Source organism: Danio aesculapii, chromosome 13, assembly GCF_903798145.1.
Source record: "Danio aesculapii chromosome 13, fDanAes4.1, whole genome shotgun sequence".
Taxonomy (NCBI): Eukaryota; Metazoa; Chordata; class Actinopteri; order Cypriniformes; family Danionidae; genus Danio; species Danio aesculapii.
Genome location: NC_079447.1, coordinates 9901533 through 9928846, shown reverse-complemented (window position 1 = coordinate 9928846; position 27314 = coordinate 9901533). Strand labels below are relative to the sequence as shown.

The window sequence follows — 27314 nt, the reverse complement described above, 5'->3', positions numbered from 1 at the left end:
ACACAAGAATGAAATGTTCTTTGTAGTATAAATTCGAGTAGTATGAGTGGAATTCGCATGTACTACATCCGCTATTTGTCCTGATCACATGACCTACTAGCGCTGCACAGTATTTTAAAAATCTTAACAAAATCTGAACAATGCGATATTTTTTTATTTTGTGATTTATATATTGCGATAGGAATACAATCTTATGAGATGAGTTGAAAAACTATTTGCAAAGAATTTATTATTTTAGATTGATTGGGACGATTCTGTGTAGGAGTGCATTAATTAATAAATACACAAAATCTATAAGTAGAGAAATTCAATAAAGAAAAATATACTAATTAAATAAACAGCGTTTTATTTAAGGATAAGCGTTTTTAAGGAGTCAAACTATTCAGGTATACAATAATTGAACTATAAAATGTACAATAATAGTTGCATAGTCTTCGTTTTATAAACAATTCAATAAAATTAGTCGTTATTAATTTATCAAAGTTACAATTTCTTATGCCTGAATGGTTTTAAAACCCTCACACAGTCACAGGCCTTAAAAAACACTTGCAAATTGATCAATTATAATCCAGGATCAGCATTGCGTATACTCCCGATGTGATTATTGCGAATGATCACATTGTGATAACGATTCTGAAATGATATGTTGTGCAGCCTGTGACCCACCTACGTCAGTTGCGTTGCTTTTACTAATTTACATTCATGAATTCTCTCACGTGGTATCATTACGCAAGTCCTAAGAGGCCATGTATTTGAATATTATTTCTCTCTTCATTTTCTCGTGATCCAGAGTTTTATTTTCTCGTTATCTCGACAGAAACACAGGTCAGACCGGAAACGCAAGCTCGTTCGTCAAGTTTTGCAGATTGCTGCATTGGAAAGTTCAAGCTTGGTGAACTCTGACCTGCAAAATCGCATGACTTGACTGCGTGAGACCAATCAAGGATCAAAACATGACTTCTCTGGACAGAAATGTAAAATATGGAGCAATCGCTTGCTTTTGTTTATGTCTAATCATCTTGTTTGATCCCACCCCTTTTCGTAGCGCCGTATGACAAAATTTCACAAGCTTAAACTCTAGTGTGACCGCAGCTTAATTTCAAGAGGAGCATGTGATAGGATTGACTGCAGCTGGTCCCTATCACTAATCATTAGTTAGCCAATCAGATTATTCCAAATCCAAGACAATATCCAGACTAACTTCATTCCTCATCTTCGTTTTGGAAGACCACCTCATCCATCCTCCTCAATTTACAGGATCGGGTGACACAGCGGCTCAGTGGCTAGCACTAGTTCTCCCCATGTTCGTGTGGCCTTTCCCCGGGTACTCTGGTTTCCTCATCTATCTCCGAGCTAAGGGTTCTCTCCCGTGACAGAATGCTAAACCTGCTAATATAGTAAAGCATTATCTAAGTGTGAACTCTTGAATTAATTTTCTTGTGATCTCGACCATAACAAAAAGGGATCATGACATATCCGAAGTTGTTTTCTCGTTATAACAATATTGTTTTTGCATTTAATTATTATTATTAATATTTATACCTGGGCAGCACGGTGGCTCAATGGGTAGCACTGTTGCCTCACAAAAAGAAGGTCGATGCTTTGAGTCCCAGCTGGGTCATTTTGCGTTTCTGTGTGGAGTTTGCTTGTTCTCCCCGTATTGGCGTGGGTGCTCTGGTTTCCCCCACAGTCCAAAGAAATGTGCTATAAGTGAATTGAATAAACTAAACTGGCTATAGTATATGTGTGTGAATGTGAGTGTACATGGGTGTTTCCCAGTACTGGGTTGCAGCTGGAAGGGCATCCGCTGTGTAAAACATATGCTGGATAAGTTGGCAGTTTATTCCACTGTGGTGACACCTGATGAATAAAGGGACTAAGCCGAAAGAAAATGAATGAATCAATGATTATATACATGTACATTATTTACTAATATTCACTCAGCTGTTTCCATTTCAGAGCGTAGGTTCTAAATGGCACAAAATAAGTTGTTGCATATATGAACAAGAGAATAAATATTTGAATGCATGGCCTCTTAGGATTTCTGTATGGGATAGCATAGTGTAGCTTCAGTTGGATGCGCACTTCAAAATCTCACCGGAAGTAGTAGGTCATTCAGGTACTTCTCTACTGTTTTTCAAATACTATGCATTATACTACTCAGATTGCGTACTGTTTTTCACATATTAATGTGATTTCAGACGCAGCCATGCACTTCATATGGCTGCAGGAAGAACGTTTAGTAGAAATGATCATGTTTTAACAAGGATAGTGAACGTTAAATAGAAATTAAAGGACAGTATTATTTAAATTTTTGTATTATTTATATAGTATTTTTCAGAGTAAAACGTCTAAAATATTTAGTTTTCATGCAGATATCCTAAACAATTCCCTTTTATGCTATTAGTTAAAAAACAAATGGCCTCGGCCCAAACTCACACCATTGGTTAAGCTATTAATGAGGGTCTAACCACCAAATGGATTCAAATTTTGATTGAAAAGAAAAATACAAACAAATATCCAAGAAATTGCAGAACCCCTAAATTTGTCTGATTTTGGATAGAAAATACAATAAAAAGTATGACTAAAACCTAAAGTCATGATATAGACTACACTACCTGACAAAGTCTTGTCACCTGTCCAAGTTTTAGGAACAAGAAATAATAACTTGACTTCTAGTTGATCATTTGGCATCAGAAGTGGCTTATATGAAAGACAAAGGCCTCTAGATTACACTTATTTTACCAAAATAAAATATGATCATGCCTTGATTTTTAATGATTTCATTAGGACAGTAAGGTCTGACTTTGCTTAGACAAAAGTCTTGTCATTTACCAGAATTAATGTACAGTATAGAATATAAAGTCATGCTGCAGTGGAAAAAGAATGAATATTGTGTATGACTCCCATGAGCTTGGAGGACTGCATCCATACATCTCTGCAATGACTCTAATAACTTATTAATGAAGTCATCTGGAACAGCAAAGTGTTCTTGCAGGACTCCCAGAGTTAATCAAGATTCTTTGGATTCATCTTCAATGCCTCCTCCTTCAACTTACCCCAGACATGCTCAATAATGTTCATGTCTGGTGACTGGGCTGGCCAATCCCGGAGCACCTTGACCTTCTTTGCTTTCAGGAAATTTGATGTGGAGGCTGAAGTACGAGGAGCAGCGCTATCCTGCTGAAGAATTTGCCCTCTTCTGTGGTTTTTAATGTAATGGGCAGCACAAATGTCTTGATACCTCAGGCTGTTGATGTTGCCATCCACTCTGCAGATCTCTCGCACACCCCCATACTGAATGCAACCCCAAACCATGATTTTACCTTCATCAAATTTCTGACAGAATCTTGGCTCCATACGGGTTCCAATAGATAATTGGGATGCAGTTCAACAGATGATTTATCTGAAAAATCTACCTTCTGACACTTTTCCAAATGATCAACTAGAAGTCAAGTTATTATTTGTTGCTCTTACAACTGGGATTGATGACAAAACTTTACATTAAAAACTATTAAAATATGAATTCTGCATGTTCGTATTTAATTGGTTAAAAGTTTCATGATTTTAATTAATTAGACTTAATCTGTTTACTAAAGCAGACTCCAGAAGAATGAAAACAGAATTAGCTAAATAAACCTTTGTAGGGCTCTATAATTAATAAAACCCAATAATACAGTAATGCTGCATCCAAAAAAAAGCTAGATGTAGAGTGTTGAAAGTGGAGAGAACTATTTAAAGATAAAGTGTGTCATATTTTTTTAATGTCAAATCCTTTTAGACCGTCATTTTAGATGGTTGTGTGCTGTACTTGTCTGATTTATGGGGTTTATTTTAAGTATGCAAGAACGTTTTAAAAAATCAGCGATGAATAAACCTTACAACCGAGGGAAAATTATTCACAATGTGAGGATTAATTGAAACTGATAGTTTTTATATTTACAAAGTTTAGAAGTAAGTGTGAAAAGCCCATCCGATATATAAAACAGGAACAATAAGCTGCTCTATAGCAAGATTGAAGAAGTCACAGAAATGACCCAATGAACTCTATTTTTAAAAACTGTCAACTCTGAAAAAAGTGGAAGACTGCATTCAAGAACATGGACAAAAACGGTTTCACGGACCAATGAGGAAAGCCAGTCAGCAGACCAAACACTGTTTCCACTGAACTCAGACCAGAGCTTTGATTCTGGTCCAACGAAGAACAAAAACTGAACAAATGAACTAACAAAACTTTTTTGCTTGAGCTGAGGGACTTGTCCTGTGTGTGTGTCACGTGTTCCAGTAAAAAATGGCAGTGCTTGTATGGTTCATGAGATGCCATAACTCAGTTTGAACTTTGTCAGAAAATAAAATGAAGATAAAGTCAAGATGTTTTGAATATAATAGCGGTCACAGCTGAGCCGGTCATTGACAGAACACTGCCACCAATGAGGGGAAGTACCATTGCTGCATCCCAATTCGCATATGTATACTACACACTAAAAGTATGTACTTTTTGTGAAGGAAAAATATATACTTTTGAGTGTGTATAACAGAGTATGCAAGCTTTTTTGAGACATACTAATTCTCGTTAACAGATCGTTATGTTGCTTAGTTATGAGCCCTGTTTGGATAATTCTGCATTCAGACATTAATGTCCAAACACGTCTTTATATAAGTTCAGTATTGTTGTTGCAGATGAAATATAACACGGTAAACGCGGTTTAAATATGTTCCAGATATTGATTAACAGTCATTCAAACATCTTTACAGAAGCCTCTCTACTTGCAATTGGTCTTGTGCGTCCTCCATGTTTGTAGTTTGTTTACATTTTTAACTGCACTGCGTTTGTAGTTCTAATCAAATTCATGCCCCTCGTACAATGTATTGTGGGCAATATCAGCGGTTAGAGTATGGACTGATTTCCCGCAGCAGCCATTTTAAAAGCGAAAGTAAGCGATGGGAAGAAACCCGAAAGTATAGCCTGGAGTTACACAGGAACGGCACGTACCTGGCTGTATATCTTATCAGCGAAGAGAAAGTGACACAAATTTATCATTTCACCGCCTTCATAGTGACCCGGAGGTCCGTTCTGAATGGATTGTGAAAATAAAAAGGGATATCAGACTTCATTTTCAGCTAAGTTAAGGGAAATAGCACTAGTTGGCTAATGTTTTCTTTCCCAAACACACGTTTTAGACTCCATTAATCAAACTCAAGTTAATAAACTGATTCTTTCACTGTAATAGACTTGTAACTATACTGAATTTCCATACTGATATAAAAAAATAACACATTTTCTGCTAATAATTAAGTGCTGTTGAGTGCATTCATCACCGCTGATTTGCCATAGTATTCACCAGTATACTACAACAGAAATGACTGTGATTGGTCATCAGTTCACCTCTCTTCATCGATGTTTACCTAGTGCAGACACAGACGAGTGATCCGCTGATGAATCGACTGATCTTCGCGCCTTTAAATCACTCGTGTCCGTGTATCTGTGTTTGCGCTCTATGTAGAGCGGTGAACTGATGACCTTCACAGCCAATCACAGTCATTTCTGTTGAGCACTGGTGAATACTATGGCAAATCAGCAGTATTTAAGAATGTGTTCAACAGCGTTTAAATGTTAGCGGGAAATGAATGGTTTTAAAAATTCAGTACCGGGACAACACTGTTACAGACAACACAAGGGTGTGCTACAGAGGACTGCATTGTCACCGGGTTACATAGGCTGAAACAGGCAAGCGTCCCCACGGTGTTTACCTGGTGCCAAGAACTGAAGCCTAAAAAGACACTTAAGCGTATTACTCTTAAAGAGATTGTGATTTTGTTTGATGCCTAGTATGCTTTTAATTGTTTAAATTAAATGTAACTGAATGATATTAAAGTGATGTTTACACCATATCTGCACTTTGAAATTGCGGCAGAAGCTGGAGGTTTGTAGTCCACAGCATGTTGCAATGTTTACAGTGCTGCTGATCCTATACTTTCGGGTTTCTTCCCACCGCAGCCTCGATTTATTTATTTATTTTTTTTTTTTTTTTAATGGCGGCCGCCATGAAATAAGCATATGGACTGTTCTACACTTCAATTTCTTTCTGGAAATAGTAAACCATCTGAGAACTTTTGGCATACTCTTTTTAACATACTATGATTTTTGAATACTATTTAGGCATTTAAGCCGCCGTCACACTGCACTTTTTTCCCCATAGACTGCAGACCGGAAACACAAGCTCGTGCGACAAGTTTCGCAGTTCGCTGCAGTGCAAAGTTCAAGCTTGGTTAATTCTGACCTGCGAAATCACATCACGTGACTGCGTGAGACCAATCAAAACCAAAACATGACCTCTCTGTACAGAAAAATGGACCAATCACTCGCTTTTTAAACGCCTAATCATTTTGTTTAATCCCACCCCTTTTCGCAGCGCTGTACGACAGAAATTCGCATGCTCAAACTCTAGTTTGCATTAGACATACTAATTCTATTTTCGAATACTATTTAGGATGGATATTATGCAAATTGGGACGCAGCGCATGTCTTTATTTGACTTTCATTTTTTGATATTTCTAGAAATAAATATGAGGTATTTTTTTGGAAAAGAAAAAAAGAAGAAGCTGATTTACCAAACACAGTTGAGTGTAAATGGTTGTGTTAAAGTGTATTTATTTTCAACATTTTATACTGGATTATTTGAACCGTGTGTGTCGTGCGTATGACATTATTTTTTTTATATTCCCTGTTTTTTTTGTATTTCATTTCTGGTCATTGTCTCGTCATCAGCGTTGAGGCTGTAGATGGAAAAATCTTTGTGGATCCAGTTTGAATAAAGGAAATATGCAACGGTTTCTGGCTTGAGGTCATGAAGAAGATAAAAACCTCTCACTGAAGCATTCCTGTGTGTATTAAAGCCCAGATGCAGGATATTGAAGAGTGGTCTTTTAGAGATGCACAAAGAGAAGTCCCAAAACATACTGTGAAATATCTGTTCAAATTAAGCTGGAAAAGTGTCACTCTGAAGTAATCCTTCTGCCGTAAGTACAAGATTTACCTTGTTATACTTTGTCCAAAATTGCTCTAAATTAATGGAAATAAAAATTGAATATGAAGATTATTCTGATAAAATCCCACGAATTTGAATGCCAAAAATAATCAGCATAAATACTCTAGGAACAGGGTTGGGAAATACTGATTTAAAGGCACACCAACAGTACACGTTTTCAATCTCTCCCTAATCAAACACACCTAAATCAACTCAGTAGAACATTAGAAGTGTTTCCAAAACCTGATGTTAACGGGGCAGGTAAGGGAGACATCCAAAATATGTACTGCTGGTGTGCCTCCAGGAACAGGGTTGGGAAACACTGCTCTAAATATCTATAAGCTTATAAAAATAAAAACTTAAAATAAAAATGTTAATAGCAATGAAATGAATTCTCCAATATGTTGTCCATGGTTTTTAAACTTTGAATAATCCATAAACTTTCACAGGAAGTAAAAAAAAAATATATATATATATATATATTTGGACAGTGAAATTAGTTAATAGTTAGAAAATAGTGAAAGTAGTTTCAGGCCGAAAGTGTTTACAGACGCTTACTCTTATTTATGAAACCTGAGCACAAATCACTTGTAAACCGAACATTTTCTGACTACTTGATTTAATATGCAAAGTGAAAGAAAAGCAACTTCATTTCAGCCACATCATACTTTATTGTCTTAGAAAACTGCTTTAGAAAGCTTCGACAAATAAGAGCAAGCGATATAATATTTTGACTGGTTCAAGGCTATCAGTGGTGGCTTCTGATTGGTTGAGAAGTCTGGTCTGGCCTGTGATTGGTGGATATCAGTTGTTCAGAGTCATCTTTATTATGTGGCTCGTGACGTAGAGCTGCTGGAAATTGAGGAGCCGGTGTTCAGAGGCATCTTCTTCAGCGTTCGGTTCAGCTGGAGAAACAAGACACGATTACACAAATGTCCAAACATTATTTTATAAATAAAACAATATGCTGTATAAAAGTCTGATAAATAATAACTAAATAATATCATTTACCTCCTCAAACTTGTGGATCTGTCGGATAAAGAAGTCTCCATAGCGACGAGCAACCTTGGTGTCGGCAATATGGATCATATCCTGAGGAAAACAATTAATGTTTTTTTCTGACTGAACTCGCATCTCATTGGTGAAGAAAATCAGAGCACAAGCAGAAACAAAACACACACTTCCTATAGACATTCATTTAAAATAACATGTCCAAAATAATAACATTTCCTAAGATTTCAGTGTCAGCTGTTTGATTTACAGGTCATTTGATAAAGCAACATGAAACTCAAAAAATTAACATTTTAAGGTAAGAAAATATGCATTACACTTAAAAAAAAATGTTATACATGTATTTAGATGTCTAATGATAATGTTTTAATTAAAAGCAGCATACAAGAGATTTTTCTACCTAATGTGCTAAACTACTTAATGTGAACTAGGAGTCAGAAATATTTTACAGCATTAATTATCCTTGTTCGTGTAAAATGTTCATGTTTAGTGCGTAACACAACTCTGGATTTTATTGATGTAGTAGTAAATTTCACCATTTAAGGGGACCTATTATGCAAAAATCACTTTTATAATGGGTTTAAACAATTGTGTGGCAACAGTGTGTGAATATAACCAGCTTCTAATGGTGAAAATGTATTAATTGTCTGCAGAAACACTTTGATTGACACTCTCCCTTTGTACATGCCACCAGAGGGCGAAAGCTCCGCCCATTAGTGATCTCTCCCTCATTAGCATAGCATCCCTCATTAGTCTTGTTTTTGAATCTGCCACTATGCTGACACATAGACATTTGTAGCTCTGTGCTCTTTTCAAAAGAGGACGATCTCATTTGATATTATAGCCACAGTCACCAAAACAGTACAATTAAGGTTCAAAGCCTAAAAGGGTCAGTTTTAAATAGTTATAAAACATTATTTGCTTGGTATTTTGAGCTGAAACTTTACATACACACTCTAGGGACATTTATATTACATCTTGTAAAAAGGGGCATATGTAGCCTTTAAATCAAACAAATAAATGCTTGTTAAACCAGTGCATTGTTACTAATTACTAATGTTATGCAAGTTTGTTGTAAAGTGATACTGAATGTGGTACTTTTTGTACATGACTGGTAATCTAACAGCACTGAGTTTCTTAAATAAAGCTGTGAGTCCACAGACCTTGTCGATGTAAAAGTCGACCTCAGATGCGGACTGAAACTCTCCATCCAGAGCGGAGATGCCGCTGGTCCACACCAGGTTCTTCATCTTGTGTTTGAAGACCAGCAGTTGAATGCGAAACTCCTGCTCCGACATGTCCAGGAATCCAGCCAGTTTGGCCACAGGCATGGTGGTGTAGAGCTTGAGGAAACTGACGGACAGATGGAGAAACGCTTCAGAGATGTGCTACTAACCACCGCATTTTAACATATTTAATGTTAAAATAAACAGGTAAAAAAACTATTTTCAGATTAATTACTTCTGATTCAGACTGTCTGAAAAATAAACCCAAGGTGCAAACATTTAGTCTTTAAAACACTACAAATGAGGGAAAACCTCAGCAGGTATTCTCACTCTGATTGGCTCTTGTCTATAAGCATTTATTTTCAGCTCTGGGTTCAGCTTTGGGCCATTTCAGCCAATAGCAGAACAGCAACTACTCAGGAGGCGGTGATAAAGATAGCAAGGCCCCATCTTTATTAATTAGTCAAACTTATCACACGTCTCCAATACATATATTGCATGTACTAATATCGCGATAACAATAAGATTGTGATATATTGTGCAGCCCTAATATCTATCATTTAAAAAAAGCTTTGCCAACAAAGATGGTAGTAGAAAGAAAAAAGTTAAAAAGCAGCGTAAATTACAAAAAAAAAAAAAAAAAAAAAAAAAAAAAAGAAGTTATTTATTCATCAATGACTGGCCTAAATAAGCCAAATGAGCCAGGACAAAAATACACTGAAAATTATTACTTGATTTAAAAAAAAATCTCCTAAAAATCTCAAATTGCAATTCTGCAATGCAATCATAGTAAGATATAAATCAATAACATAAGAAAAAAAGGTCTAATTATCATATTCAATTATTACAAGACCTACAGTTTCTTTGTTTAGGAATACACTATAAATATCTGATAATTCCATGAGCTTGCTAGAAGAAAAAGACTGATTTGATGGTTCCTCAGCAGACATCAGAGAGAGAACTGCTGTACCTGCGGATGGTGGAGAGCTGGGCCTGCTGCTGGACCTCCTCTGCAAACACCTTCAACTGCTGCTGGAATGGCTCTTTGTGGTAATTTGGATGAACATTATCGTAGTTTGGAACTACAGGTGACAGGAACTTGGGGCAGGCAAAACTGAACAACTCCTCAAACACCTGCAGATCTCTGAGCGACAAAAGAAATAACAAAACAAGACAAATTAGAATAGTTGCACTAAATATTTGCAAACAAACTACAATTTCCCTCCCATGTGTAAACAATAAATTCTCTGGAAAATAATGTCTATCAGTTAAAAAAAACAATCACCACTAGCTTTGTTTTTAATAGCCTGTGTTAATACACATTTTGAAGCATATAATGGGAAATAAGTGACAAATGGCAATTTTCAAATAAAAATCCCTCACTTGTAAAAATGTTTTTTGTTCGCTTGAGATGGTTTTAGACTTAAGCGATAAAGTTTATGGAAATGCATTTGCCGAATAAACACTGATGTAGCGAACATTACTTTCCATGTGATTAATCAACAGTCTTTATTATGTTTGTCTTGTTTACTGGTTACTAGGTTACCAATACTACAGTCAGCCACTCTATAAACTTGATGAAAACGCACATAATTTGCTTTTAAAAGATTTGGTTCACGTTAGAATGGAAAACCAGCGATTGTCCCGTTATCGTCAGTCTGGAGGCTTGTTCTTATTGTTTGTGAACAATCACGCTAGACAATTCTAGGAGGAAATTTCCCAGCAAAATCACTTTGGTGATGGACTTTTACTCTGAGATATATCAGGGTATATGAAGGAAACCTAAAGATAATTTCAATACCTTTTTAAAGACCTCATCACCACTTCAAGTTCTAATCAGTTTTAAACCTTTGACGTAATAAACAGTTGTAGTTAAAATAAATCAATCAAGCACAACCATGCAACAGAACTCAGATAAGCTCGGAACAAACAAAGCTTGAAAGAATCATTTATACCGTTGTTTTCAGCGACAGGTTTAAACTTGTCTCTCTCCAACCAGGAATATGCAAACTTACATTTTCCCATTTTGCAGTTTGTTTCGCTTTATGATTTCGCAACATGTGAAGAGCATCACATCACCTTCCCGCGTTTATCGCAAATTACGTGACATCACCCAGACGGAGGAGCTTGGCCGGATGCCCCCCGGCCTGAACCAATCGCGTGGATCGAGCACGCCGTTGTTAATATTAGGAGGAAAATAAATATTTCTGCCTTTTTTTAAGAGTCAAACACTTTATATTTGAATTCTTAATGTTCACCCAAAAATAAAACACTGAATTTACACTAAAGTGGCTTTATGATTTATATCATTTCTTCTGTTGAACAAAAAACAAGATATCCTGAAGAATGTTGGGGGGAAAAAAAACAACCCATGACATTCAACGCAGAAACAAAAATACTATTGAAGTCAATGGCTGCTTTTCCCCCCGCAACACTCGTCAGTGTATATTCCTTTGTGTTCAATAGAAGAAACTCAAACAGAAGGATGACATACAGCTTTATTTACACACGATCATGTGACTCTTTAATGCACTTTGAGAACTGTAAAAGAGAAATGTGTTTACGTTGTACTTTATAAACACATTCCAGGGTCAAGTGAGAAAATACATGTTTATGCAAAATCCTAAAATAAAGCTGGAGGGAATCATTGCTACTGATGTTAATAATAAACTTTTTTTCCCTTAAATCAACATATAAGAACGGTTTCTGAAGGATCATGTGATATTGAAGATTAGTTTAAAGCTGAAATGCTTAGCATCATTATTCCAAAGAAATCACATTTCAAAATATTCACAAAACCTTTACTTATTTAAATCTAATACAATTTAGAATGATTACGGTCTTCACTGCAAATAAACACAGGAGAAACATCTATATTCACAATCATTACTGTGGTGTGTATTCTGTATTCCCTCACCCTTTCTGCATGCGCAGCATCTTATCTCCGTATTTCTCGCGCAGTTGTGTGTGGATGCTCTCGTCGATGCGCATGGGGTACATGGTGAGAGCGATGGCCAGCAGCCCGTGCATCTGTTCATTCTGTTTATTAATCTGAACATCACACAACAACCAGCATTCAGTAAACCACCACGCCAGTAACCACAGCACTGAACAACACAATGAAACTAATTCAATCTTCAGCTACAGAATATGATGCACAGGATTGTTTGGCTGTCTTAAAGGGATAGTTCACACAAAAAATGTATTTTACTGCCCCTTAAGCAGTTCTAAACCTTTATAAGCGTCTTTATTCTGTTGAACACAAAAGAAGATATTTCAAAGAAAGCTGAAAACCTGTAAAACAAATACTATTGAAGTCAATGGTTCCAGGTTTTCAGCTTTCTTCAGAATATTTACTTTTGTGTTCAACAGAAGATACTCAAACATGTTCGGAACAAGCGAAGGGTGAGTAAACAAAGACAGAACTTCTAGTTTTAAAGAGACTTCACCCAGTCACCCTAAAAAAAGCAAACAAAAGCACTCAATTTTAGTTTGTGCTTGTTAAACATTTTCCATGTGCTTACTATAGTAATGAAAGTAAATTTGACAATTTCAAGCAACTGAATGTAAGCTTCGTCCCAACCCTAACAATGTAGTAAATACATACAGGTCTTTCATTGTAGTCAGTAGACTCAGTTCTAGTCAATACATTTATACAACCAAATATTGTTTTTACAGCACTGTAATACATTCCTGAAAATGAAAAGTATCTGATGAATGAAAGTTTAGTCTTTAACTCTTAGATCACCCACTTGTTCCAAATCTGTTTTACTTTCTTTTTTCTGTTGAACACAAAAGAAGATATTTTGAAGAATGATGGAAAAAAACAGCCATTGACTTCCATAGTATGTGTTTGTTACTACTATGCATGTCAATGGCAGCTTTTTCAACATTCTTCAAAATATCTTCTTTTGTGTTCAACAGTAGAAAGAAATTCATAAACATTTAGAACCCCATGAGTTTGAGGAAATGTTCTATTTTGAAAAAACTATCCCTGCAAATCGTATTACTGTAGTACATTATATTAGTATATTACAGTGAAAATAAACAATACAATCAGCCCAGAAGATAATATAACACTGACACCATTCCCCTGTCCCGCCCACTGACCATCTCATATTTGTATGTGGTTCTCTGGAACATGTTCCTGGTCCTCTGGATGTAGAGCAGGATGTTGGCGAACACACGGATGGCATCCTGATAGCGTCGCATCATCAGATATGCAAAACCCACATAGTAGTAAGTGGTGATCTGACACTCGGGCACGCGTGAATACATGCTCTGAAAAGCACAAACACATCAGCAATCCACTGTTAGCATGATGATGACACAAAAACACAACAATTTAGACCGGTTTCTACCTAGTACTAAACTATTTTTGTAATACTATTAAAGTGGACAGTCTAGATGCATTGTGGTTTTAACTTTTGGGGTTTTAAAAGGATATATCCCCCAAAACTGAACATTCTGTCTTCATTTACTTACCACAAACCTGTTCGAGTTTTTTTTTCTTCTGTTAAACCCAAAAGAAGATATTTTGAAAAATGTTGAAAACCTGTAACCATTGACATCCGTAGCATCTCTTCTCCCTGGTATAGAATTCAATGATTACAGGCTTTCAACATTTTTCAAATATTTTCTTTTGTGTTCAACAGAAGAAACTCAACAAGTGGAGGGTGAATAAATTGGTAAATGGAATTGTCATTTTTGACTGAACTGTCTCATTAACAAGCATTAAAACGCATCTCTGTCAGTGCGACATGTATACTAAAAAAAGGGACAGTTCACCCAAAAATGAAAATTCTGTCATCATTTTATCATCCTCCACTTGTTCAAAAGGTGTTTAACTATCTTTATTCTGTTGAACACGAAGATATGCTGAAGAGTGTTGGGTAAAAACAGTCATTGTATGTGTCTTTCATAGCATGTTTTGTTTCCACTATTGATGTCAATGGCTGTTTCTTCAAAACATCTTGTTTTGTGTTCAACAGAAAATAAACTCAAAAGTTTAGAACTACTTGAATGAGAAAATGGTAATCATAAATTAAATAAATAAATTCATGGTATGCGGCTTAAGCAAACGAAAATAATTTGAAGACCGCATGCATGTTTTTCATAATAATGCTTTGGTACAATGCATCAGTATGAATAAATAATTTTGGTGCGCTTTCACACAACATTTCATCACGTTTTCATTAGTAGGAAAAGGTATAAATTTTTTTTTTTTTTAAGTCATACTGAATTTTCTAAATACATTTTTTGCAGCTTCCAACTTCCAGCTCATGCAGACTTTAAAGTTAACTAAAAAAACTGAATTTTATTTACTTAAATGTTAATTGAAATTAAATAAAGGTCTATTAATTTAAAATAATAAATTCATTAATTAAATAAATAATAATGATAATACAGGGTGGGCCATTTATATCAGTGTTTCCTCTAGGAATTTTTCCAGCTGTGGCCGCAGGCCTTTTTTTTTTTACACAGATCTACCAACTACCTACGGCGTTATTTCAATAACAAATGTGTGTGCAGTATTACAAGTCGAGATCTCATTCATGTAATGCACAATAAATGCGCTATATTAATACACATTACATTACATTAATACGAGTATATGAATGTCTTTCTTGCGCACCGATTTCCTCTGTTCATGCACAAAAACTTCTTGCACGCCCCCTCAAATATACGCTGCTTAAGTGCAGATCTTCTTGTGCGCTCTCAAATAAACACTGCTGAAGTGCGATTTAGCACGTTTATGTAGTGAGGAGTATGTCTCCAACATTTATTAGATTTGCTAGGAGTATTTATGAATGTCTCTAATAGACCTGCAGAGCGGCATTAATGCGTCCTGAAGTAAAGTGAAACGGCTTTAAACTCCAGCAAGATAAAGTCATTATATGGAGAGCTATAGACCTTTATCTATAAAGTATAATTATGGAAACTGTTCATCATAACTGTTCATCATGCAATACGTCGTGTTTGCTGGCCTCACGCACCTGTCAGTCAGTCAGTCAGTCAGCACGTAACCTTTAAGAGTTAAACAAATAGCCACTACCATTACAGAATAGTTTGCGCTGTTATAATTCACTTACCTTTTAATACGTTTTGGTGCGATTATAACCCGCTATTAAAAAACGACGTTTTTAAATGAGGAGCTGTAATGTAGCCGTGGAGGGATGAATTTTGGTGTGGCACCCCACCATGGAGGAATGAATGTAGTGGAAACCATGTATATGGATACACCTTAATAAACTTATTGGGAATTTTACAAGAAAAACAATGGTGTGCTTGGTTTTTACTTTATTCTTTAGTGAGTTTTTTTACAAGCACCCTCACATATACTAATGTGCCACAAACAGGACGTTAATATCACCAACCATTCCCATTTTATTAAGGTGTATCCATATAAATGGCCCAACCTGTATATAAATCACATTCTTATAATCAGATTTTCAATAGGCAAAAGGTAAAAAAAAATAAAAAAATATTCATACTGAAAACATTTTTGTAGGATCCGGAAGTTCATGTGGACTTTAAAATTAAATAAAACTATAAAAATTAAATCATGTCACAAATGTTAACGGAAATTACATAAAAATCTATAAAATAAATATATATTTTTTTAATCACGTAAATATCACGTTCTTTATTATCATCATCTTTATTATCACTTTCTAATTATCATATTTTCATTAGTAGGCAAAAGGTACAAAAAAAACACGTCACCATACTGAAATTATATTTTGCAGTAACTTCCAGTTCATGTTGACTTTAAAGTTAACTAAACCAATAAAATTATAACCATTTTTGACACTTAAATGTCTGAAATTTCGTCTAAAAGTGAGAGCTGTTTCCCTTTCTCCAGAGAGCTTGCTGCGCGTCTATACTTAAAATAATGAACTTGTTGATGTGATGATAACATGCGAGTGATTATTGAAGTGCTTCTGACATCCGATCCTTTCAGAAACGGACAAACGCCAGAACGACGTGAAAAAACAAAGGAGAAGCCGAAAAAACAAAGGAGCAAATGATTCTTTTATCAACCTAAAAGATGAACAAACAGTCATGTTTAACTATTATCATCACCTTCTGGACTATTATGAAGTCTGAATGACGGAATTACTTTCTAACAGAGGTTACATGTGCTGGCAGTGGAAACGCAAGCCTGATAAAGGTGACCCGTACCGTACCACTCAGCGGAAACGGGCCATAAAGAAAACTACAAACAAACAAAAAAAATCTGAGAAACTAAATGTAAAACACAAACTAATTGAAACCAATGAATAAAACTATAACAGTATTGCAAAGATGCTAAAAAACGCTTCTCGAAACATTACTAGTCTACAGTGATTGAGATATTTTCTTACCTTCTTGTTGAGTTCGATGTTCTCCAGGACTTTGATGGCCTGATAGTAATCTCCCAGCAGAGAGTGAAGCCTCAGCAGACCCACCAGACTGAAGTAACCCAGCATCTTATAGAGAGAGTGTCTTCCGTATTCTCCAGCCACAGACTCAGGGTCTCCTGCAGACACAAACACAAGCGTCACACACTAGATCTGTGCTAAGGGAACAGTGCAGGAGTCTGCCTGATGCTCTTCACCTCCGCTGGTGTAAACCTCCAGCTGACGGTTGATGTTGCTCTTGTCCACCAGAGAGTGTAGGACGTTCAGCACGCTGTGGACGTTCCAGATCTTAGGATTATTCCGCAGGAACTCGATCTCCTCTTCTGATTTCTTAGCTGTCTTACAGCGATACTGACTGAATGACTGGAACTGAGAGAGAAAAGGTGATTTAACATGAGAGATTCTGCTAAAATTGTTCACATCATTAGATGTACTATGTATGGGATAAAGTACATCCAGATGGTTGTTATCAGATTATTACACGGCTGTCTGAAATATTCGTTTCTGATTGGTCAGTTGTGACATTCCAAGGTATGTTATTTAGAGATAACAACCGCTGAATAACACAGGATCATCTGGGAACTTCAAATTACCTTGACCCTCATGAATAGGTTCACATCCATATACTTACATCCACATATATATGCATCTGTTTGTCTGTCACAACACTTTTTGACTGTTTAGTGCAATATTGGGAATGAATTATACGTAGGTTAGTATATGCTCCATTCAACCAGTTTTGTTTTGGTCAGCTTTACGTTTTTGGCACCATCTAGTGGCTGAATAATGCACAGGTTATCATTTACTCAGCTCCATTCTGCCGGTTTGTCAGCTTTGAGTTTGATTAAAGATTTAATTAACCATTATGTCTCAGAACAATGTTTTGCGTCTAATTTGTATATTTTGCGGGATCCAGGTGGTTGTTTTTGCAGAATAAAGCCTGTTAGCCTCATAAAACATCCACCTTCCTACAGCCTGCCAATAAGCCTGTCAGCTTTATTCTGGGGAAAACAACTTACTGGTTGTACTTTATCCTGCTTATCATACAGCTACTTGCCAAAAAAACATAAAAATTAGACAAAACATTCTGAGTCATAATGGCCTATTCAATCTTAATTAAACACAAAGCTGGACAAAACTAAATAGACTAAATGAAGCTGATGGAGCATACACTAACCTATGTATTATTTAATAACAAGATGACGCCAAACAGTCAAAACAGCAGCACGAAAGACTATGCATTTAATATCAATGTGGACGTTTTCACTGATGGTCAATCTGATTTAAAGTTCCCAGATGAGAATGTAGTATTAGTTTAAGTGGTTGTTATCTGGTAATAACATACCTTGGAATGTTGTGATTGGCCAATCAAATCAAATATTTCAGATTGCCATAAATTAAATACTACACAAAAAAAATTGTCCAAACGCCGAAATAAGCGATCTCAATTAAATACAGGCTGGTTGCTCTTACCTGGTAAATGAACTCATCAATGATGTCCCATAACCACTGGTTAGGAAGCTCCAGAGGTGCTGGTCCATCAGCGTCTGAAATAATAAACCATATTACTCACAGTTCAATTTACTAGAACATCTATGTTAAGCTGCTTTGACACAATCTAAACTGTAAAAATGCTATATAAAAACAAGATAAATTATATATACAAAAATCAAGATCATAATTAAATTCAAGGACTGGGTGATGTAAACAAAAGCTTTACAATCTTAAACATACAGTACTGTGGAAAATTTGGGCTCTGAAAGAACTATTACATATTTTAAACTATATTTTTTAACTTAAGTACAGTAATATTGTTTTTTTTTTTTTTATTTGAATGCATGTTAAAAAGGTCATTTATTCCTGGGTTGCAGAGCTGAAACCAGCCTTTACATTTTTTAATTCACAAAAAATAAAGTCTTCAGATTTTCTAAACATAAAAAATAAATAAATATTTGTAAATTAATAAGAACTAACATTATTCAGATAGATTCTGCTAACGGCAAAATCAAACTTATTTTATTTAACAGCATTTTTACTTGTAGAAATAGTTCACCCAAATTAAAATTAACTCATTTATTCACCCTCGAGTGGATCTAAAGCTTTATGAGTTCTGTTGACCCCAAATAAAGATATTTTGAAGAATGCTGGATACTGAAAGCCATTGACATCCATAGTAAGAAAAATCTACTATAGAGGTCAATGGCTACCGGTTTCTAACTCTCTTCAAAATGTCTTGTGTTCAACAGACAGATTTAAAAACGAGTGGATGGTTGGTAAATGAAATAATTTTTATTTAAATGAATTGTTCATGCAATAATTTTGTATAAACAAAACATAGCAATATTCACAATGATGCTTAAATTTAATAACCATCAAATTAACCCCAAACATTTGAAATATCCCCCTAAAGCATACTTTATATGATGTGGTTTGTGTGTTAGTGTAACTCACTGAGGATGTAGTTGAAGAGGTTGCAGTAATTATAGTAGGACTCAAACCTCTGGTCGAGAGTTGGGCCACCCTGCATATGAGAAGCAGACATTAACAACCATGAAAACCACATGACTCCTCACATCAGACAACAGCTGAAACTCAATCTAAGGGTTAAGCCTATATTTACAAAAAAATAAATAAATTCACGTCTGTAAATCCCATTCAGTGAGACAAATTAGCAAACACTTACGCTGACTTTGGCGTATATGTGCCTGTAGTACAGCTCCTTATACAGGATCAAGAAAACCGCATCTGTAACACAAAAAAAAAATAATAAAATAAAAAGATTAGTGCCCTTTAATGATAAATCAAAAATAAAAAGTTGTATTTACATTATAATTTTAAGCGTACTGTGCATTTATTTTATGTATAAAATATGCATACCCATGTCAACGGATATTTAAAATATTTATAGATAGCTTAACATTTTATTTTTTATATAGAAGCATAAAATGTTATACAATATCAATTAAAATATTTTTAGAAAGAAAATATTATTTATATATAGCTTACAATCATATCTTGTATATTTAGTTTTAAATATTCCTTAAAGACTATTGTCTATATAAAGCATAAAAATAGTTGTGTAAATTGCTTCCTTGTCCTCATTTGTAAGTCGCTTTGGATAAAAGCGTCTACTAAATGTAAATGTAAATATATTTCAAATTTTAATTATTTTTAAAAATATATATTTATATAGCTTAAAATCATATCTTGTACATACATTAAATTTAAATGTTTAAAAAAAAAAAAAAAAAATATATATATATATATATATATATATATATATATATATATATATACACACATACACACACACACGCACACGCACACACACAAAGTTAATATTTTTAAAGACTATATTATTTATTTATATATAGCTTGCAATCTTATATATTTAAATTTTAAACATTTTTAAAGAATAAATTGTTTATAAATATAACATAAAATTATATCAAATTTTAAATATTTTTAAAATTATAATATTTATATATAGTTTGAAATCATATCTTGTATATCAAATTTTAATTGTTTTTAAAGCAATTATTATTGAAATATTGCATAATATCATATTGTACATACAAAAAAGTTAATATTTTGAAGAATATATTATTTATATATAGCTTAAAATCATGTCTCTCTCTCTCTCCCTCTATATATATATATATATATATATATATATATATATATATATATATATATATATATATATATATATAAACACATCAAATTTAAATTTTTTTTCAAGGATATAGTCCATATATTGCATTAAATTATTTTTAAAGAATATATCATTTATATATAGCTTAAATCATGCATCTAGATAGATAGATATGTTAAGCCTTTAAATGTCACTTTAAGCTGTAAAGAAGTGTCTTGAAAAATATCTAGTGAAATATTATTTACTGTCATCATGGCAAAGATAAAATAAATCAGTTATTAGAAATGAGTTATTGAAACTATTATGTTTAGAAATGTGTTGAACAAATCTTACATATGTGTATATATAAAAACACGCACACACATCGTACACGATTAATTGTACAACAGCACAAAAAAAAAACAAAAGATAACAGGAACATCTTCCAGCAAACAGATCAATCCACAAATTCTGATTCCTGAATGAAGAAAAAAATGATTCCCTCACCGTTTCCAACCAGCGATGCGATGGCTTCTGCTTCTGGCCATGGAGACGTCTTAAAGAAGCGATCTGTAAGCTTGTTCCAGCTACGATTAAAATTAGAATGTTTACATCAAGATTTCCAAACATCATAATGTAATCGATGTTATAACTATACGGTTCCGTACCTATTCTCATAAACATCCTGGATCTCATAGATCTTCTGCTCAATGCTCTCGCTGGATACGCGGTTGGCCTGCAGCTCGTAAACCTTCTGATCGATCAGGTCTGAGATGGTTTTATGGAAATACTGGAGAAAGTTCTTGATGACCTCGGGAATCACGTGGTACGTCTGCTGGTGCTCATACTGACGTTCATAAGCCAGATCAGCTTTAGGATCACCTGCAAAACAAAGTATATGAGTTAGTAAAGATTTGCATACACGTGTTTTATTATAGACAGAGCATAGTGAAACGTCTTATGTTTCTGTTTCTTAGAGACCACTTGAAAAAAATTGAGTATAAAATGACAGGATTTATTAGGCATGTGGGGTAAAATGTTAATGTCTGTCAATTTTCACACTTTTTTCTGTCAGAAAATTATAAGATACTTTTTTTTTTTTTCATTTGTTGATGTTTGAAAATGATGGCGTTTTCACCAAATTATGATTTAGCAAGTCCTCTGATGTTAAATAGTTGATATTGTGTTCCATTAAATAATAATATTAATAATAATGTAGAAATAAAATGTTGTAAATAGCATTTATAATTTTAAACTTAAAAAAAAACATGTTTATGCAAACAGCTGATGCAGTTTTTTTTTAAGTTTAAAATTATAAATGCTATTTACAACATTTTATTTTTACATTATTTACTGTAAAGTAGCCTATTTTTCCTACAGCTGTATATTGTTTGCAACCTTTTTTCAGTACAAACATCTAAACATTCTTAAACCAAGACTTATCCACTTGAGATATTAAGTTTATGTAAACTCATTGTTATGTTTGATTCTCTGGTGAATGTATCCTTTTAAAAAAATTTGAGTAAAGTTGTTTTTTATTTTATTTCAAACATCCAGAGTTTTATCTTCTTTATTTCAGAAAAGTATTCTTTGCACATTCAAAATTAGGATTTTATTCCTGCGATAAATATTGCGATATGAATAGTTTCAAAGGACAGTTTGAATAGCTCTATTTGATGATTTTCTGGGGAGTCTAACAGCATTCAGACACAGACATTGCAATCACAAAACAAAATGCTTTTCTTACTTAGTTTTATCTTGGTTCTGGCCCAAATATAAAAAAAAAAACTAAGAAAAAATTGTTTCTTTTTCATCGTCAGAAGAAATAAGTGAAAATTAAGAGTTTGTTTTTGCTTGTTTTAAGAAAACAATCTGCAATAAATAAATTCTCTGTGAAATAAAATTTAACTTAGCCCACAGGGAAGAGAAATAATCTTGTTTTCGCTTTGAAATTTAGATACTTGGACTAGGAAAAAAAAACCTAAGAAAGAATTTTTTTTCGTATAAACCATATAATATATTTAATCCAGTGATTAAATACAATTCTGTGGACCCTGGTCAACTATAATTCATACTGGATATTGATTAGCTTTGCAATGTGACTTTTGCGAATGCACACATTGCGATATCGATGCTAAAACAATATATTGTGCAGCCCGATTCTAAATGGGGAAATCATATTAGCAACCAATGCCTATTAAAAGTACAACATTATTCACACTCACAGTAGTTACTAGGGCTGTTCGGTGAATCAAAATCGAATAGCAAACGCGATTTGAAACGTTGCGATTAGCTAATCGTGAGAGGCTGTGATATGAAATAAATATGCCGTCTGTGTGAGATAGTCTTATTAGCCAACTGAGTGAGCACACTTTCATTCTGCCCAATCAGAATTTCACAACCTATCTATGCGGGACACACACACACACACACACACACACACACACACACACACACACACACACACACACACACACACAATAAAAAAACAAACAAACAGGAAAGTGCAGACGAGCGGGACGATGAAGTTTCCTGCTTCAGAAACATTAATACACTAATTCATATTAGAGAAAAACAGAACATCAGTAATATGGGAATATTTGGATTTCAAAGTCACAGACACCAAACAAAAGCAGGTCATTTGTAAGAATTGTTGCCACAGCATGAGGAAATACAACAACCAGCACCTGAAAAAGCACCACAGGCAACTTTATGAGGAGTGTCTTGTTAAAAACTCAACTGAAAGTACTGCCAATAACACTCAATCTGATAGCAAGCAACAGCAAAGTACAATTTCAGAGTTGTCTCAGCCATGTTAGTTTGCTGAATGTTCTGTATTTGAATTTTTTTTATATAATAAGCTACACTTGCTCCCTAATTTAAATTCAACTTATTTACAGAAAGTTAATTTTATTTGTGTTTACGGTTTGCTCTAGAGAACAATGTGTGTTTCATTTCTGAATACTTATTAACAAATTTGAATAAATGTTTAAATAAGTCAATATCTCTTCAGTTCCTTTTTCAACTCACTGCATTTTAGCAGTAAGAAGCTACGATACAGAATATTGAACTGAAGCTTAAAATTAAATCACAAATTAAATCCCAAAAAAAAAAAAAAAAAAAAAAAAAAAAAAAAAAAATCGCTATATCTGTCAAAAACATAAATAAAAATAGCAATTAGATATTTTCCACAAATTGCACAGCTCTAGTAGTTACAGTAGTAAATAGTACTAATGTTGCTTTCACGTCATACATGCAAGTTCAGAGCTAATATTCAAAATACAGTGTAAAAAATCCATAAATTAGCTGTTTACCATACTTTGAGATTCATGTTTTTATTGCTTTTTTTATGCTTTTGAATTGCGTTATGGGATATTGATCTTTCTGCCAACAACTTCTTACCTTGAAAAGTAAAAAAAAAACTTTTATTAACATTTGTGATGCACTGTCTGGGTTAGTGGTGTATGTTACAGTACAAAAACCTTGTAATAAACAACCAGTACATTTTCTGTAATTTTAAAAGTTATTTTATAGAGTTACTTTTATAGACTTATTTCAATCTTCTAAAATGTCAATAAGTCACTTTGTTAAACTGTAGAGTTGAATCTTCAACATCAAAAGTCAACAGAGCAGAGAAAACAGTCCCATAATGCAATTCACATCCATTTGTGAATCACAAAATACAGAAACTGTTCATTTATTCATTTTCCTTCAGCTTAGTCCCTTTATTCATCAGGGGTTGCCACAGCGGAATGAACCACCAACTTTTCTAGCATATGTTTTACGCAGCGGATGCTTATCCAGCTACAACCCAGTACTGGGAAACACTCACACACACACATTAGTTTACCCAATTCACTATAGCACATTTCTTTGGACTGTGGGGGGAAACCGGAGCACCCAGAGGAAACCCACGCCAACACAGGGAGAACATGCAAACTCCACACTGTGAGGCGACAGTGCTAACCACTAAGCCACAATGGAAACTGTTCATTAACAGATATTTTCTTAAGCGGTTATCAGCTTTTCATTTTTTCAAATGCTGAGTTATCATTAAAAGTTGTAACTTCACTGCGTTGCGCTCATAACAGTAACATTAGTTACATCATTATAACCTGTATCAGCCGTTTTAAATGTCACTTTACTATGTTGGTCCCTTACATATAATTATAAAGTTTCTCCTCAAACCTATTTTATTTGGAATAAAAATATTAGATATAAAAATATATATATATATATATATATATTTTTAATAGCTGGTTTAATAAAAATATACTTTTAGTTAGTCAGCTCTAATATGACTGTGGAGTCTCTTTTTCATATGAAAAATGTGTGCATTAGTTTCCTTTTCCTGTTCCCTCCCAAAGAATATGCCATAGTTTTTGGTGCAATGCCTGATTGTGTTATACCTTTAGTCAAATCAGGCCCCAAAGGTTCTTCAGATTCTTTGATTTTTGACAACACAAACCTTTTTGTTGACAAAACTCTTCCCAGATCTATGTCCAACAAAGACATTCGCTTGGTTATGAATAATACTCAGATCTCTTTACCTGCTTGCATAGGTTTTTGTAATAATATATTTGATGACACAGATTGGGAACAGTTTTGGCTTCTTCTGAATTTTTTTTTTATCTAATAAAGCTGTTGAAGTCTCAATCAAAATCATTCATAATTGCTACCCAATAAATACCAAACTAGCTAAATTTAATAACAATGTTTCCCCTAAATGCTCATTTTGTACTCAATATGATGAAACACTAAATCATTTATTTTGGGAGTGTACTTACCGTAAAGTGTTTTGGGTTGACTTTTCCAATTTCATAAAAAATATATTATTTCCAAACTTTCCAAATGGTATTTTTTGGTTACTCTCTGAACGTAGATCCTTCTCATCGTAAATTTATTATTAATTTATTGCTTTTTTGGCTAAATTTTAAACCCATAAATGTACATTTTCAAAGAAACACCTTTATTTTTTATATTTGCAGAAAGCACTTTGATTTATGTGAACTCTTTAAAAGACTCTTACAATTATATTGCATGTAAAACTCTTTCTTGGTGTAAATCATTTACACTTGTTTAATTTGCTGGAATTCTATTTATGTAACCCTCTTTGTCTCCTTGATCATATTGTATCTTTGTAATGTTCTTTCTTGCATTAAAAAAATCGTTTTACTATTTTATTAAACGCGAAAAGTGCAAATGTGCGAACTTAAAACCAACTTCACCTCAATGTTCAATAATATTTAGCTTTAGATTAATATTTTGATCTAGAAACAACACAACAACAACAAGTAATAAACCAATTTCGCAGTTTATAATAGACAGTCATGTGTCATAACTCACCGGTGTGATAGTCGTAGTCATTTTGGTAGTTATACGGGTCATACTGCGAACAAAAACACACAGTAAACAAGCATTAGTCTGACATGTTACCCATTTAAATCCAGGATGAGCTTTGTAATTCAACACACGGAATGAAGCTGTGGACTGATCGAGATGCTCCATTGATAAAGATCAGCATACGTTAAACAACTTAAATCTTTCACACACGGCTTTAGGTATTTAAGACACGTACACTAGCATCTTCTTCTTCTGCCGGGTAGGACATGATGACTGTTTATTCCTCTTTATGGAGTTTAATCCGTTAATAAACCTTTCATAAACTCCACAGCAGCCGTAAAGCACGCGCGGAGGAGAGAGAGGAAGTCCACTGCACATACTTCCGGTGACGCAGCGAGCAGACAAAGCATTGTGGGCCACTGGAGGACTCGTTCAGTGATTTTGTGGCCGAAGAAAACGTTATTATTTCTCCCCACTTTTTTGCTTTCCAGAAGGATCTAATGGTCTTCTTCAACTCTTTAAAGCTTAAGAGAAAATAAAGCCCTTAAACTATGTAGAGTCTGTTGAAGTATTTTTGATGATTAATCCCATTGTGTTGTAAGGCAAGGCAAGTTTATTTCTATAGCACATTTCATACACAGTGACAAATCAAAGTGCTTTACATAAACAGGAATAAAAGAGACAAGTATAATTGTATTTTGTATTTTTATTATATATTTTATATATTGTATTTTTTTATTTATTCTCTTTTTTTCTTAGTAGCTTTTGTTATGCTGCTATTTAGATTTCCTGGTTGATTGAGATGTTTTACTATCGGTTATTTGTTTAGTTTTTTTCTGTATGTTAGAAAATTAATAAATAAATAATTATAAAAAGCTTTATAATTTCTAAGACATTTGAATTGGCAAACTTTTATGTAAATGAGTATGTTTCCATTTCTGCATTTATTAAATTTAATTAACTAATTTATTTTTGTTTGTATTATTTTTTAAATTATAGTAACAATAATAGCAATATAGTAGTAAACAAAGAAACAATAAAAAAAATCATTGACCGATTAATTTGGAAAACTTTAATAAATACAATTTGAGATACTTAAAAATATGTTGCTTTATTAATATTTGTTCGAATTATGTGGTCAACTATATATATATATATATATATATATATATATATATATATATATATATATATATATATATATATATATATATATATATATATACTGAAAGCATCCTGAAAGTACTGATAGCGCTTCACTTTTTCCACATTTTTTATGCTGCAGCCTTATTCCAAAATAAATGCATTTATTTCCTCAAAATTCTACACACAATACCCCATAATGACAATGTGAAAATAAAAAAGCTGAAAAATCACATGTACAGAAGTATTCACAGCCTTTGCCATGAAGCTCTAAATTGAGCTCAGGTACATTCTGTTTCCACTGATCATTCTTGAGATGTTTCAGCAGTTTAATTGGAGTTCACCTGTGGTAACTTCAGTTGATTGGACATGATTTGAAAAGGCGTACACATGTCTATATAAGGTCGCAGGGTTGACAGTGCATGTCAAAGCACAAACCAAGCATGAAGACAAAGGAATGGTCTGTAGACCTCCGAGACAGGATTGTCTCGAGGCACAAGGCTGGGGAAGGTTACAGAAAAATTTC

General features: G+C 34.0%; 1 protein-coding gene across 1 annotated transcript; it reads right to left on the bottom strand.

Moving 5' to 3' along the window:
- Positions 1-7679: 7679 nt before the first annotated feature.
- Positions 7680-26019, bottom strand: eif3s6ip (eukaryotic translation initiation factor 3, subunit 6 interacting protein). Its single transcript, XM_056471285.1, has 15 exons — positions 25881-26019; positions 25649-25691; positions 20971-21184; positions 20810-20889; positions 19352-19413; positions 19120-19189; positions 18142-18215; positions 16866-17037; positions 16633-16787; positions 13376-13546; positions 12183-12316; positions 10236-10409; positions 9203-9392; positions 8040-8120; positions 7680-7933 (listed from the first exon to the last, which is right to left on the bottom strand). Exons 1-15 carry the CDS (start codon positions 25911-25913, stop codon positions 7856-7858), a joined length of 1731 nt encoding a protein of 576 aa, XP_056327260.1. The 5' UTR covers positions 25914-26019; the 3' UTR covers positions 7680-7855.
- Between the last annotated feature and the right edge of the window lie 1295 nt (positions 26020-27314).